The sequence below is a fragment of the Nycticebus coucang genome, chromosome 8 (genome assembly GCF_027406575.1).
Source record: "Nycticebus coucang isolate mNycCou1 chromosome 8, mNycCou1.pri, whole genome shotgun sequence".
Lineage (NCBI taxonomy): Eukaryota > Metazoa > Chordata > Mammalia > Primates > Lorisidae > Nycticebus > Nycticebus coucang.
This window is the reverse complement of record NC_069787.1, coordinates 56,632,575-56,648,538: the sequence shown is the minus strand read 5'-3', so window position 1 is coordinate 56,648,538 and position 15,964 is coordinate 56,632,575. Positions and strand designations below refer to the sequence as shown.

The 15,964-nt window shown below is 38.8% G+C and overlaps 1 protein-coding gene across 1 annotated transcript in view; it reads right to left on the bottom strand.

The window, feature by feature from the left end:
• Window positions 1-12,835, bottom strand: part of MRPL3 (mitochondrial ribosomal protein L3) — a 47,466-nt gene extending 34,631 nt beyond the window's left edge. Inside the window, exons 1-4 of the mRNA XM_053599883.1 lie at window positions 12,607-12,835; window positions 11,432-11,616; window positions 10,096-10,187; window positions 7,795-7,893 (exon numbers count right to left, since the gene is read on the bottom strand). Coding sequence (XP_053455858.1) covers window positions 7,795-7,893; window positions 10,096-10,187; window positions 11,432-11,616; window positions 12,607-12,698 — 468 coding nt within the window. The 5' untranslated portion in view covers window positions 12,699-12,835. The remainder of the gene's footprint in view (window positions 1-7,794; window positions 7,894-10,095; window positions 10,188-11,431; window positions 11,617-12,606) is intronic.
• Window positions 12,836-15,964: the final 3,129 nt, after the last annotated feature.

Here is a 15,964-nt window from a genome sequence, read left to right as displayed (position 1 = left end):
CATGGAGATGAAGCTCTTTAAATCTAAATTGGAAATCCTTTTGCAACTTTTCCAGTGAATCCACACATGTTTTATTTGGGAATGCAACCAATGGATTTTCCGCTAACAGATTTTGAGTTGTGAGGAGATGGCAGAAATTTTCCTCCTTCACTTGTTTGATGAGAAGGCCTAATCTTACTTCAAATGCTTTCACATGTCATTGCATATCACAGATGAGCTTCCCCTTTCCTTGAAGTTGCACACTGAAACTGTTGAGTAGCTCTGTTACATCTGTCAGAAAGGCAAAGTACCATTTCCCATTCTGCATCATTGAGCTCTGGTACTTCTTTGTTTCTTGAAAGCAGAAAAGCTGTAATCTGTGGAAGTAAGTCATAGAAATGTTTCAAAACTCTCCCTCGACTCAGCCAATGGACATCTGTGTGATACAGAACATCTTTACAGGCAACATTTCGCTCAGACAGAAATTCCTGAAATTTTCTGTGGTTTAGTGCATTACCTCTAATGAAGTTAACACAAGATACCACAGTTTTCATAACAGAGTCCCACTTCAGTGATTTACTACATGGCGCTTGTTGGTGGATGAAGCAGTGTATAGCCATTGAATGAGAATGGTTATGTTTGTCCATCTCTTGGTTAATGCGAGCAATTACTCCTTTCTTAGACCCCACCATGCTAGGAGCACCATCAGTTGTCACACTGGCTAGTTTTACCCAGTCCAGCTCCACACTATTCACAGTTTGGCAAACCTTTTCATAGATATCCTGTCCTATAGTTGTTCCTTTGATGCTTTACAGTGCAGCAAGTTCTTCTGTGACTTCAAAATAGTCATTAGTCCCACGAATAAAAATTAGAAGTTGTGCAGAATCACGAACATCATTACTTTTGTCGAGTGCCAAGGAAAAATAGGAAAGTTTTTGGCAAATGCTGATACAAATTGTCTCCCATTTCTTCAATCCTTCGTGTAATTGAGAGTTCTGAAAGACTCACTGTACTAAATAAATCAGCCTTCTCTGGACACATCTCTTTGGCAATAGAAGGAAGACATTCTTTAACAAATTCTCCCTCCACGAATGATCTGCCAGTGCACGCTATTAGCTTGGCAACTTGAAAACTTGCTTGCAGTGATGAAGTATCTAGCTGCTTTTGCTTCACAAAAGTATTTTACTGCGTTGTCAACATATATTTCAGTTTTGATATTTTATCTTTTCTCACTTCTCCAACCAACAATCCTATTTATCTTTATGTTGAGTTTGATAGTGTTGACGCAAATTGTATTCTTTGAACACAGACACTATATTCTGACATATCAAACACACAGTTCTTTCCTTGTACTGCATGAAAAAGTAATCATAAGTCCACTATTCTTTGAATATCCTACACTCCGAGTCAATTTTTCTTTCTTGATATCATTGTTTCCTAGGGATTCCAAATTGCTATTAGTAAAATACCAACATATATATATACCGTGCTCCAAAAACAAGATACCAGCAATAACTTTGCCAACACAGAGACATATAGACTGCACTGCCCATCAATGCAGTCTGATCAGTGTCCATCAATGCAGCCTTGCCAGTCCACATCATTATGGCCTCGCCAGTGCCCATATGGTGGAACTCTGCTTTTACCTCGGGTTCACACTGGTGCAGTGTGGGAACAGGCACGATTACAGAGCTGGTTCCTCCACCACCTTTCCAGTTCACACTACCCTGTGAGAACCGCACTGCAATCTGTGAACTCGCACAGGAATCACATGAGAAGACCCATGCGATCAGATTCCACTGCAGGAAAAAAGAAGGCATGTATGCCTTTTTTCTTCCGAATCTAATGCGAGTTCAGCCGTACAAGCATATGGCTGAACTCTCACTGCTCAGAGATCACAACAGTGTGAACCAGGGCTTATATAGCACAAAACACACAACATCATACACAACTGAATAGCAATCAGAATATAAATGCACTTATTGTCAATTAAATTGGGTTTCCTACTCCGCGGCTGTCTGCAGAGCTGGATTAAGTTCCCATGGGGCCTGGGCAGATTACCAGTTTGGGGCTCCCATGTGATAACACCGAACACTGACCATTTGCATAACACTGACTGCTGACCATTTGTGATAACACTGACTGCTGACAATTTGCATTAATACTGAGCGCTAACAATTTGCATTAACACTGAGCACTTACAATTATCATCACCACTGAGCACTATTTGCATTACCTCTGAGCTCTGACCATTTCCATTAGCTCTGAGCACTGACTATCCCAGAAACCACCCCCAACCAAATAACCAACTTAAAAAAAAAAAGGCTCTCCTAACTTCAAAAAAAAGGTGCCCCCTACCTGCAAAAAAAAAAAAAGACCTCCTAACTTCAAAAAAAATAAAAATAAAAAATAAATAAATCCTAACTTGTTCTTACCTCGGCCCTTAGGCAGCAGCAGGCTCTGCACAGGCAACCTGGCTGACTCCTCCAATTACACCAGAGACTGAGAAGAGGAGTCGGAGAGTACGAGGGGAGTTGGAGAGTGTGGGGAACATTCCACACATGTGCACTGCGGGCCGGGACTAGTGAGCTGCTAAGCAGGACAGCAAAAACACCCAGCGGGGAAGAGACAGAGAGAAGGAGGGGCAGGGAGAGACAGAGAGAAGGAGTGGAGTTGGAGAGTTGGCGCACATTCCACACATAAGCACTGCAGCTCTTGACAAGTCGGCTGCTAAGCATGACAGGCAGGGCAGCAAAAACACCTGGCGGGCCAGGAGGAATCGGCTGCTAAGCAAGACAGGCAGCTGTGGCAAAAACACCTGCCAGATGTGGCCCGCAGGCCGTAGTTTGAGGACCCCTGATATAAGGGATTGTTGGCTTTTTTCATGTTGACTAATCTGAGTTCTCTGTAGATCCTAGTTATCAAGCTTTTGTCGGATTCAAAATATGCAAATAATCCTTTCCCATTATGTAGGTTGTCTATTTGCTTTGGTTGTTGTCTCCTTAGCTGTACAGAAACTTTTCAGTCTAATTAAGTCTCATTTGTTTATTTTTGTTGTTGTTGCAATTGCCACAGAAGTCTTCTTCATAAAGTCTTACCCCAGGCTGTTATCTTCAAGTGTTTTTCCCATGCTTTCCTTGAAGATTTTTATCATTTCATGCCTTAAATTTAGGTATTTTATCCATCTTGAATCAATTTTTTTGAGTAGGAAGAGGTGCAAGTCCAGTTTCAGTCTTTTACATGTAGATATCCAGTTCTCCCAGCACCATTTATTGAATTCTTTATCCCACTCAACGTTCTTGGTTGGTTTATCAAAGAGTAGGTAGCTGCAAGATATTAGTTTTATCTCCTGGTTTTCTATTCAGTTCCAGATATCTATGGTTCTATTTCTGTGCCAATAACATGTTGCTTTGATCACTATGGCTGTAGGCAGATGCCCCCAGTTCTGTTTTTATTACTAAGAACTGCCTTAGCTATTTGGGTTTTTTTTTTTTTTTCTGGTTCCATATAAAACGAAGAATTATTTTTCCTTCTACCTTAATTCTAAGGTTCTTGTAGATTGTTACATGACTTGCCAAAAACATGGTACCATTTTCTATTTCCGGATGTGAAGAGTACCTCTTTCATCAGAATATAAATGAACCTCAATGGCTGTGGTACTCTATGTATGCTTATCTGCATCTGTCTACACCACTCTCTCCTTATAATCTCCCCACCGAAGTTTCATTTATGGTTCCAGGGGAAGCTGAAGAAGAGGAAATAGCAAGAACACCTGTGTTGGTTATATTTTGATAAACAGGAGTTCTTCTCATCAGGAAATATAAATATATGTCTCTAGTGCAGTTCCTGTTATAATTCCTGCTCAGATCCCTCCCTGAGAAGCCTTGCCACAGCACCCCACTCTTCCCAGGGGTAAGGAAACTATGTTCTTTAGTTGACCTGACATTGGGTGGCAATGGCCTGTAAACATAGAACTCTGATTTTTTAATCTCCCTGAGGTTCTCTAGCAGGGCTATATGACAAATACTGAGAACTTCTGCTCTTACGTCCACTAAAGATTTTTTTGTACCTCATGAAGGTCTGTCAAGAAGCTATCTTTTCCTCCAGAAGTCCTAATATAAATTCATTCTAATTGTTCTCTATGGCTTCACTTCCCCCACACCGAAATCTAAAACTAAGACCATTCCTCCCAAGGCCCTTGCTTTTCCTTTTCAATCATACTTTGTCTACAAGAACACAAAATTTTTATTTATCAGCGTGGTTCCTTGAAATTATTTTCCTGAGGTATTAAATTCAGCTTAGAATGGATTTTTAGATTTATTTTTAACATTCTTATATTCTTAAAAAAGCATAGCATTTTATTAATACCAGACTTTAAAGTATACTAGAAAATTTTTGAGAAAAATCCTTTACGTTTTTAGTAATATAAAACAGACAAATAAGCATCTTAACCTAAGTAAATTTTAGACTGAAGCATAAGGACCAAGGCAGCATTTACTACTTGATTACCTTCCAGTTTCACTAACATTGAATGCTTATTTAAAAAAAATCAAAATATTATAAAATTTATCAGCCATGAGAAAAACCAAATGCTCAAGTTGAGTTTAAACAAGAAACTATATAAAAGAGGTGGGCTTTTCCCCGCTTTTTTAAACCTCAAATTCATAAATGATTTCAAAAAGCAATTTAAAAGACTGACAGCATGGTCACACTTGGATAATCCCATCTATAAGGTTGCATTCTTTTCTTCCTCTTCAAAGTTCTCTACAATTACCCTTCCCACAATGAAAATGCTTCTCTGCTCCTAAGATGAATTGATGTAATCAACTACAAGGCCACTTCACCTCCTCATTCAAAAACACTGTGTACCACATCAGTTTTTATTTATAATAATAATACAAGATAGCAAAGGCGAAATAGTCTAATTTCTTAGAGGCATAAATTCTTTACAGATTAAAAAAAATTAACAGTCTAGACCCATTGTAATTAAAACTGTTTTAATCAATTTTTTCCAAATGCTAAGTTATTTGGAATTTTACATTTATAGGTCTTGTTCAAAAATAATCCTCTATGATCAATCTATTTGCAGTTTCCCCAAGAGCTATAATATGTAAGAGGAAGCCTTGTTCTTAATATTTGTAATAAATGTCTTCTGGACTTAGAAAATTTAAATCTTGAAGAAATCATGCAAGAAGAACCTTTATAGTACCATGTTAGAGAACTGAATAATTTTTAAAATTTATGTAAGTGGGTCAAAATCCACAATATAAGAATATAGCATCCAAATCACCCTGCTGTACTGCAAAACCTATGAATAGAATAAAGCTACAAGAATAAGCTAAAGAGAAAAATATGTAGCGACCACACATGTGGAGACCAGTATCAAGTGTAGAAGTATGTTAAGTACTATCACTTCTATAATGTTTTAATTATTAGTACTACATTATTAATAATAATTATTATTTTTATAAAATTTTAACCATAACATATCTTCACCACTAAGTAAAATACAATAAATTAAATTGAGTTAAGAAGCACATATTTTTTCAACTTTTGCTTTTTTTCTTGAGAACCAAAATATACACAGACCCAATATAAGACTAGAACTAAAAGTTGAAGACTATCAAGTCCTAGTCCCTGTTCTTCTGGGTAAGAAAATGATATTCAAAAGATGACTAAAGGGGAGCTAGTGGTACCAATCAGGATTAGAACCCAACTATTTTGACCTTATAGCCACTTATTTTCCCACTACCTCATATTTCTGAGGAAGTAATGTTCACAGACCTATTGAAGCAGAATGGATTATCTCAACATGACACTTTACACCACCTATTGAATGATCAGTATTTCCCATTACTGGTAGGACAAATACAGCTGGATTTTCTATGAACAAACATTTCAAACACATCTTTTCTTCAAAACTTCCTTTTCCTTGCCCCATCTCAGGTTACCCTAACAACGCTGACCCAGTTGCTTAGTTAGGAACCACATGCCTGCGTCATCTCACCATACACTCAACAACTCACCCAGTCCGTTACAATTCCCTGCCCCTCCAACCCCAATGTTACTGCCTTGGTTTAAAAGGTTTACCAACCTTTCCCTACTTGCTTAAAAACACCTCCTAAAGTCCTCTCTCAATCACTTTTCCAATTTTAGTTAACCAAGATAACAATTTAAACAAGTTACTGCACTGGTTAAAGAGTTCAGAAAACTCAAAGTCTACAGGATGAAGTCTGAACTCCTTGGTACTCTACCTTGACAGCTGCCTCTTCACCACCGTCCCCCACTGGCCCAGGCCTGCACACTAAGAAGCACCATCACATTTTGCTTCCCAAGCACACATGCTCTTTCACGTATTTGTTTCTGCCGAGACCATTCTCTTTGCCATGCCTTTAACATCTATTCCCTTTCTGATCTCCTCCTTGTGAAACTACCTAGGGTTTCCTCAAGCAAATTGGCCATTTCTGGTTCTGTGCTTCTTGGATTTACAATACTGTACTGGTATGTCTGATTTATTTGTCTATCTTGCTCACTAGCCTATTAGTTCCCAAAGGGTTGATACCAAGACACAGTTAAGAAACCAAGGGTCTAGAGTCTTACTTCTCTTAGAAGTGGGTAGCCTACAGTGATTTATTAAACTGCTTTAGCCTCAGAGGCTAAAAAGGTTACATAAGATAGCAAATGTAAAAGGATTAATGCTTAGGTATCCAACATGAAATAAATGTTCAAGTAATTAGCAGGTACACAATACATACTTGCTAGTTTTGATAGGTGGACAGTATATCAACTATGCTAATTTCTGGCCATGTTCATTTTAAACAATTTCTTTTTTCTTTTTTTTTGAGACAAGAGCCTCAAGCTGTAGCCCTGGGTAGAGTGCCGTGGCATCACAGCTCACAGCAACCTCCAACTCCTGGGCTCAAGCAATTCTCCTGCCTCTGCCTCCCAAGTAGCTGGGATTACAGGCGCCCATCACAACGCCTGGCTACTTTTTGGTTGCAGTCGTCATTGTTGTTTGGTGGGTCCTGGGCTGGATTCGAACCCACCAGCTCAGGTGTATGTGGCTGGTGCCTTAGCCGCTTGAGCCACAGGTGCCGAGCCCATTTTAAACAATTTTTAATGAAAATAACTTTGCCTTAGGGATAAGCAGTAAGTTCTAATAAACTTAAAGATGTTTTGTCACTCATTAGTAAAAACCATTACTATTTGTAGAAAGGTTTTCTCTATTTTTAGTCATCCAATAGAGGTCACTTACTAGACATATTTTTTTAATTTAAGCTACAAACTCAGAATTCTACTAATATTCTACTTAGAAAAAAAAATGCTTCATTAAAAAAAGCTGATGTGGGTTTATATTCTGCTTTTTCCCAAGTACTGAAAGCTCCTTCAAGAATACCTAAAATTAATCCATACATGCTGTCAGTGTGAAGTGCTGAGATAGTTTTCTATAGGAAGAAAGCGAAATGAAACATTAAACAATAACAAAATAAGGAAAGCTACTGAGTGTGTTACATTCCAGGCCTACCTGAAAACCTCATTTCATCCTTGTGATAAATCTCATAGGTAAGTAGTATTTTTATTTCCATTTTATAGATGTAAAAACGCTGTAACTTAAAAGAGGCAGTTACTTGTTACAAATGCAAGGGGAGGTACCAGAGCAAACTAAGTCTTCTTTCTCCTGTGCAAAATGGCTCAGCTCAACTGCTGCTCCCAAATATATAATTTACTACATAGAAAAATGCAAGTTTGTGGCTGTGGAATATTCTTAAAACATAAAAGCATTCAGATCTGAAACCAATAAGAATACATCCTTACATGGAAACGTGATACGGTTTTTCCTCCTACGTGTAGGGCTGCCATTTTTCCATTATGGTTTTCCTTCGAAGTATATTTTAAGACATGACAGTCTTGTACCTGAACAAGCAAACACAAAAGAAGTAAGCATGTGCCAAGATATATTTTAACATTACACACAAGCAAGTCACTTAAAACCTAGGACAATTAGGAATTCTCTAAAGTCCTAATCCCATCCCTCTAACAGCAAACACACTTTTAAAATAGAGCCTTTGTAAGTTGCCACCCAAGAGACTGTAACAAACTTGTCAACATTCAGAGGTGGTCAACATAAGGAACTAGGTCTATTTTAACATTACACACAAGCAAGCCACTTAAAACCCTAGGACAATTAGGAATTCTCTAAAGTCCTAATCTCATCCCTCTAACAGCAAACACACTTTTAAAATAGAGCCTTTGTAAGCTGCCACCCAAGAGACTGTAACAAACTTGTCAACATTCGGAGGTGGTCAACATAAGGAACTAGGTCTAGTGCTGATACGTGTATGTGGTGCATGTCTGGTCCATGAAAATTAGGTACACTTAAGGAGGTGGTGAACTGTGGAGGCTCTACTGTATGTATATAAATAAACCTTTAAAAAAAATGAAATACAAAAAAGTACATAAATATATAACAAAATGAATATTTATAAAGAAAATATGCAGACAACCATTATCCAGGCCAAGAAATAGAATTCCATAAGCCTCCATGTGTTTTTCCAATCCATGTTTTTATGTTGGAACGTGAGTTCTCAAAGTGTGGTCCCCATACAGGCAGCATCAGCATCCTTTGGGAACTTGGTAAAATGCAGATTCCCAGTCCCCAATCCCGATCTACTAATCAGAATCTTAGTGTTTTATAAGCCCTCCAGATGATTCCAAGGCTAAATAAAGTTTGAGAATCACTCCTTTTCACATTCACATGTTTCACATTTACATGATCATTCACTTATTTTTCTTTATAATACTTTGAAAGTATTAGTTTAATAATGTATTAAACTGCCTGCTTTAAACTTTACATTTGTGGAATCAGGTTGTAATGTACTCTTCCAAGTCTAACTTCTTTCACTAAGCATTATATTTGTAAGGTTCATCTGTACTGTGTGTAGCTCTGCTCTGTAAATTTCCATTGTCGTATAGCCTTCCATGACATGAATATACCACAATTCATTTACAGACATTTAGGTTATTTCCAGTTTTGGTGTATTAACTGTGATGGTGCTCTAAATGCAGGAATCCTGGTGCCCACCTATCCAAGCTTTCTAGCAATACTCAGGAGTAGAACTGCTAGACTACAGGGTTCACCTATCTCAGCTTCACCACATAATGCTCAATTGCTTTCTGAAATGGTCGTACCAATTTACAATCCCATTAGCTGTTCCTGAAAGCTCTCCAAGTTCCTCAGTTCTTGAAACTATTGTCCCATACGCAATCATTCAGAGCCAGTAAAAATTTACTAAAGATTTGCAAATTCTCTGTGCCTTATTAGATTTCTAAGTATTTATGTGCATGAATTTTTACTTTAATCATCTATATAACCAGTTGTTTAAAATGAGGCCCCAAGATTGACTTGTCCAAAGTGATTTGGGAAGTGATGGTCTCCTAACTTTATCAGTGATCTTTCTAATGATAAAGAGAACAGAAGCTAGTAGTTATTATTTAATATTGCTTTCAATGCTTAACATCTGTCACTTTATGCACCCTAACAATAACCCTTTGAGGTAGGTCTAATTATTTCTTTTATAGAATAAAATTCTATCTTTGTACAGATGAGGCACAGTGCCCCAAGGACACAGCTAGTAAGTTTTAGAACCATGTTAGAGCCATGACTAGATTCTGGTCTCAGGGTCCACATTCTTAATCATAACAGTATACCTCATTTCAGCGAACAAAATGTAGCCTGCCCAGATAAAACTGTATCACATTCTATTAGTAAAATTATCAAAAATATAATTTGGAGTTGAAAGAACTCCATAAATGAAAATGAGACTGAGATTTTTTTCTGATTATGAATTAAACAGGTAGATCTGTGAAATGCTAAGTTATACTTCTTTTTTTGAACTCATTGCCCCAGTTATTCCAACATCAAAAGGCCACCAGTTAGGCAAGATTCAGAACATTCTTAAAACCATCAGAAGTTCTTTAATATTATTTATGTTTGATACTGCGTTCTTCTTCACCATGCATTTACACGCTTCAGGATATGTACACTGCCAATTAAAGTCTGCCCAAATAGATGTTGGCACACATACATATTTTTTACACAGTCCATTTCTTCCTTACCTGAAGTAACGTGACCACATGCTTTTGACCATCTTTGGTCCACAAAGGCATCATGCCCAGCTTCAAGGCAATAAGGCCAACTCTACGGGAACCTGGCAATTAAAACCAAGTCAATGGTAACAAAAGCTTTTTCAACATTTGACAACATGAAATAACAATCTTTCCTAAAATTCAGTTTCAATATAAGGAGCAGGCATGTAAGAAATATGCTAATATATCCATAGAGTAAAACAAGACTGTTCCTTAGAGATATTATATGGCTTCAACCATGCCTTGCATTGTATCTTGGTGCTCAATAAATATTTGCAAAATCAACAAATATGAGAAATGTACAAAATAAAATATAAGTTGATATAAATGATATGATTCTATATATCCCTAAATATACATAGAATATATATTTATAAATATAAAATATAAGTTGATATATTATTTAATATATATTAAAAATTGATAACTTTTAAAATAGTGGCATTAATAGAGAGCATGATAAACCCATTATTATGCTTCCCTAGTATCCATTCATATCCACCTTTACTCATTAGAAAATATCTACCACTCCAAATCTAAGAAGTTGGCTGGAGCAACAGAGATGCTACAAATGGTCATATTGCTAAAATACGTTATGTCAGTCTCCAACATGATACTTAAGATTTGTTGTACAAATTGGTAAAGCTGCTCCACCAAGAACTTTTGGTTGCTATACAATTGCCACAGTAAGCCCTAATTAAAGACCACACACTCAACAGGAAAGGCCTATTATTCTTGGGATGTCCACACAAGGGTTTAGCATTCCTCTACCAGGGGTTCTCAAACTTTTTAAACAGGGGGCCAGTTCACTGTTCCTCAGACCGTTGGAGGGTCGGACTATAGTTTAAAAAAAAAAAACTATGAACAAATTCCTATGCACACTGCATATATCTTACTTTGAAGTAAAAAAAACAAAACAGGAACAAATACAATCACATTGCCTCATGTGGCCTGCGGGCCGCAGTTTGAGGACCCCTGCTAGACACAAAGAGCCAATTCAGAGGTTACGCATGCCAAATCTGGAGTGCTAGAGCATCCCAAACTGAAAACATCTGTGCAAAACACATTACAATTCACATTGTAATCTTCCAACCTTTCTTCCTTGGTGTTTTTTAGCTGAACGACACAAGGAAGCCTTTATCATCATCAGACATTCACTAAAAAATAAGCTAGAGAGATGAAAATAAACTTGCAAGCCAAACCACAATAAATCAGATACAATGAAGACATGAAAAATTTATCAAGCAGTTGCTATGATTTTGAATGTGTTTCAAGTAGGAGAACTCCTCAAATACAAAATAATCACCTGGTTCCCAAGGATGTATAGGCCACGGTTCATCTTTCAGAGGACACAGTTTACTTGCTAACTGAGCTTTATCTTCATCAGAGACCAACTGCTTAATAAATGGGACATTTTCTTCAGAAAGATGCTCATCCCACCAAGTAGCACTCTTACCATGGAGACTTCTAACAAAAAGCCAGATGTCTGTTCTGTAAAAATAAAAAATAAACCAAACCATAATTCAAAAGGTGCTCCATGAAAAACGTAGGAAAGGGAAGTCACATGTGTTGGATGGTGTAATCTGGGTTTGGACCCGCATAAGTTTTTTTCCTGACATTCCTCATGATGATAATATGGCTTATATTTCAACCATCAATGTTTACCCTGGAGAAAAAGTTCTTCATCTTCTCCTCTCAGATAAACAGACTCCTAACAAATTCTGACCGAAATATAAGGGAAGCTACTATCCATCTGAATGTGTATCTTAATAGCTTTATATCCAGTGGTCCTGGCAGAATGTGGCATGCTGATCTTTGTCAGACAAGCTTACCTCCTCTCTGCAATAACACGATCTAGGCTAGGCTCAGAGAAGTGAAGAAAACTGGCTGTGCGAAGTTTAAAGAGCCACGAAAGACATGTAACGAGCTCAACATAGCAAAAAAGACCTTGGTAGTTGGAGGCCAAGAAGCAGGGGTGTAATTTTGCAGGAGAGTCACAATAGAAGTAAAACTTTCTGCAGTCTATTTTCCTTTTGTAGTCAGGCAGATGCAGATTAGAGTCCCGATTTTCCATTTTACTAGCTGGGCGACTTTAGGCAAGTTATTTCTTCTCCCTAAGCTTTAGTTTTACCTATAAACCTTATATAGCAGTTTGCTCGCGAGAGGCTACATGAGATAAGGCGCCACTTAACAGAGCGTCTAGTACAAGTAAAGGCTAATTGGAAAATGTTATTACTGCTGTTGATAACTTTCGCTGATAGCCAGTGGCTCATAAGCATTAAAAAAAGAAATCACCCCTTCAATCCCTTAGGATCTAAGGGATTGGTGATTAGGTTCCCTAAGGCTTAGTAAGTTAAGGGTCCTTCTGTGCTCCATGACCGGGCAGAGACCCTTTCTCTTCCATGTTGGAGACCAGACCGTGGTCCCTGCGCCGACCCAAGTAAGGTTCACTCCTACGCCCCTTTTCTTGACTACACCCACCTGTTCCCCGAGCCCCGGGCAGCATTCAGGCCGCCGGAGCAGCGACCCAGCACCTGGGCGCCCGCCTGCGCTAGCAGCCTCCAACCTGGCATGGAATAGCTGGGGAGGGCTCGGCTCGCGACACCTCCGGGCGCCCCACTGCTCTACTTTCAGAGCGTTCCCGCACCACTGCCACGCGGTCGCCGGACCCCTTGGGGAATCGTCGCTCTGGCAGTTCACCGATGCGCTCTGTGACGGAAAGAGTCACCAGCGTCACTTCCGGTCCTTTTTGCAATACGTTCCGGGCACCGGCGTCGACATTCAGAAACCAGAGTTCCGCCTTCACAATAGTTCTAGTTTGCCCTGAATTCTGATAGGTAGTATGGGTTGGTGTCGACTCTCCTTTCCGGAGGTAGAAGCAAAAGGGATGTTGACAGTTTAAACTTTGGAAGAATAAGCATAGGCTTCCTGAGAAGGCTAGGGGAAGGAAAATAATATCTAAATTAGTACCAACTGTGGGGCAACTCATTGTGCTACACTGCCTTTATTAATCTTACTTTAGTTAATCCTTAAGACAGTCATAAAAAGAAGCAGTTATTTTTACATTATAAAGGAACAGAGACTCAGAATTTAGGTGCTGGTCCAAAACAACACATCTGACAGACGGGCAGAGTTGGCACTGAAACAGGGCTGGCATGTGTTAACAATAGAATATGGTCCAAGTGGTTTCCAGCACTGGGTTATAAAATTCTATTGCTACATATTGGTACTTCTGTGGAGAAAACCAGAGCGCATATCCTGCATACACAAACAACTCCGCAGAAAGGCCCATCTAAAGACAAACCAACTTGCCAGCCATGACAGAGCCATCTAGAACTTGGAGCCATCAGCCCCAGGCAACTCTTCAGATGACTGCAATTCATGAAAGTCCTTAAATCTGAATCACCCAGCCAAGCAACTCATGGGTTCCTGATGAGGCGTAATTGCCAGAGAAAATAAATGATCAGTGTTGTTTTAGTTCACTAAGTTTTAGGGTGATTTGTGATGCAGCAATAGTGAGCTAATACACATCCTAGACAAATAAACTCCGTCGTGGGATCCAGATAAAGCTTAATAGCCATTTACGTGACTATTCTGTCTACTTCTACAAAGGTCTATTTCCTTATTTGTCAAATGGGCATTTGTAAGAACTTGGAAATATCAATAAGAACCTAAGTTTAGCTATTTCTACCCTCTCTTTTTATTAGCTACCTTGCTAGCCTGGTTTACAAGGTCTAGGCAATGTATAATACAACAAACAATGGGTTTACAAAGTCCTGGCTATTACCTGGACTTCAGTAGACTTGAAGTGTTTGCTTTGCTTTCCCTTTCATTCTATCCATTGCTGTTGCAGTTACCTCAGACAGTTTTGTTTTTTTTTGAAATGGAGTCTTACTCTGTTGCTCTGGGTAGAATACTGTGGTAGAATACATAGCTCACAGCAACCTTAAACTGTTGAGCTCAAGCAATCCTCTTGCCTCAGCTTCCAGAGTAGTTGGAACTACAGACACCCACCATCATGCCTGGCTAATTTTTCTATTTTTAGTAGAGATGGGGGTCTTACTCTTGCTCGGGCTGGCCTCAAATTCCTAAGTTCAAGCAATCTGCCTGCCTCAGTTTCACGGAATGGTAGGATTACAGATGTGAGTCCCAGAGTGCTAGGATTACACATGCCTGTCCACACCTTAGACACTTCTTAATAACACTTTGGACCTTGGAGAAAAATCTATATCTCTTCATCTAGCTATGCTTCCTAGCTTCCTAATTACTTAAGAATCCACTATCATTGATCAAACATGTCTTGAGATATGTTACAAGCAAAAATCTGAGAATAAAAACATTTCCATCCTACTGCCAATAGCTGACATTTCTTGTGCATATGGTATGCATATAGTTATGTGTTCAGCGTTGTGAAATCTTATCAGCAAAGATCACCATGAGAACATCTGAACTAACAAAAATTTAAGTTTAATTATCTTATTGTAGCAAGAGCTAGCACATGCCTGAGGAAATTTCTCTAAGAGGGGCTTGTTACAAGATTTGGATTTATGTTGGGTAACTTTAAGGTGTCATCAGGGAAGCAAGGACTTATTTTGGAATGAATACTGTCAAGAAGCAAGATCAGATAAGCAATTGGACATCTCAATTATCTTTGTTCTAGAGACTAGAAGAACAAAATGAGAGTGAGAATGATATTGGTAAGAAAGAAGCAATCACTCAGATTTTTTAGTCATTTTGTCGCAGTGGTGTGGCCTATGGTATGGTCTGTTAGAATACTAGTCCTCAAACTTTTTGGCACCAGGGACCAGTTTCATGGAAGGCAATTGTCCCATAGGCCAGGGGGAAGGGGATAGTTTGGAGATGATTTGAACACATACGTTTCAACCTCAGATCATCAGATGTTAGATTCTCATAAGTATCAGGCAACCTAGATTCCTTGTGTGCATAACTTATAGTAGGGTTTGTGCTCCTATGAGAATCTAATGCCACTGCTTATCTGACAGGAGGCAGAGCTCAGGCAGTGATGTGAGAGATGGGGAGCAGTTGACGAATACAGATGAAGCCCTTTTTGTTCCCTGTTGCTTACCTCCTACTGTGTACCCCAGTTCCTAATAGACTGAGGCCTGGGGGTTTGGGACTGATGGGTTGCAAGTATTGTGTTGATATTCTGTGGTCTGATTACTAACAGGATTCATTTGTACTCTCTCAGTATATTTATTTTCTTAATCTTTATAACAACTTATGTGATAATACTATAATTATCTAAACTTTGCAGTTGAGAAAATTGGCACAGAAAGATTTCATAACTTAAATAAGGTCATCCAGCTAGTAAACAATAGAGCAAAATGTAAATCTCAGCAGTTTGACCATGGAGCTTGTGCTCTTAGTTATTTTGTTTCTTTGCCTCTCTATGACAAATCTGTTACTATTCTTGCTTTGGAATGCCTCTAAGACTAGAGAGGAAAGTTGGTAAGTAAAACATGTCACACACAGTGGTCTGTGAAGATTGAGGAGGAGGTAAAATCCAGTCTTCTCTCTTAGTACCAAATAGCTTCTGGCCGAGAATGGGGACCTTGACTCTAAAACTCTCCTCAGGTACCACTCCTGAACTGTCATCAAAACATGATGTTTCTTCTGTCATGAGACACATGTCTCCTGATTGCAAGCCAGGGCTGGGAGGTGTCGTCATATTTGATTTAGTCATGCATGCTGCTAATTGAAAAGTATAAAGCTTAATTCTCAAGAGAGCCCTAGGCTCCTCTAGGGCACTCAGACATGACCATAAGCTTCCCATTATTTCTGATGTCATTCTCTAGAACCTTCCTAGGCCCTGGGACCC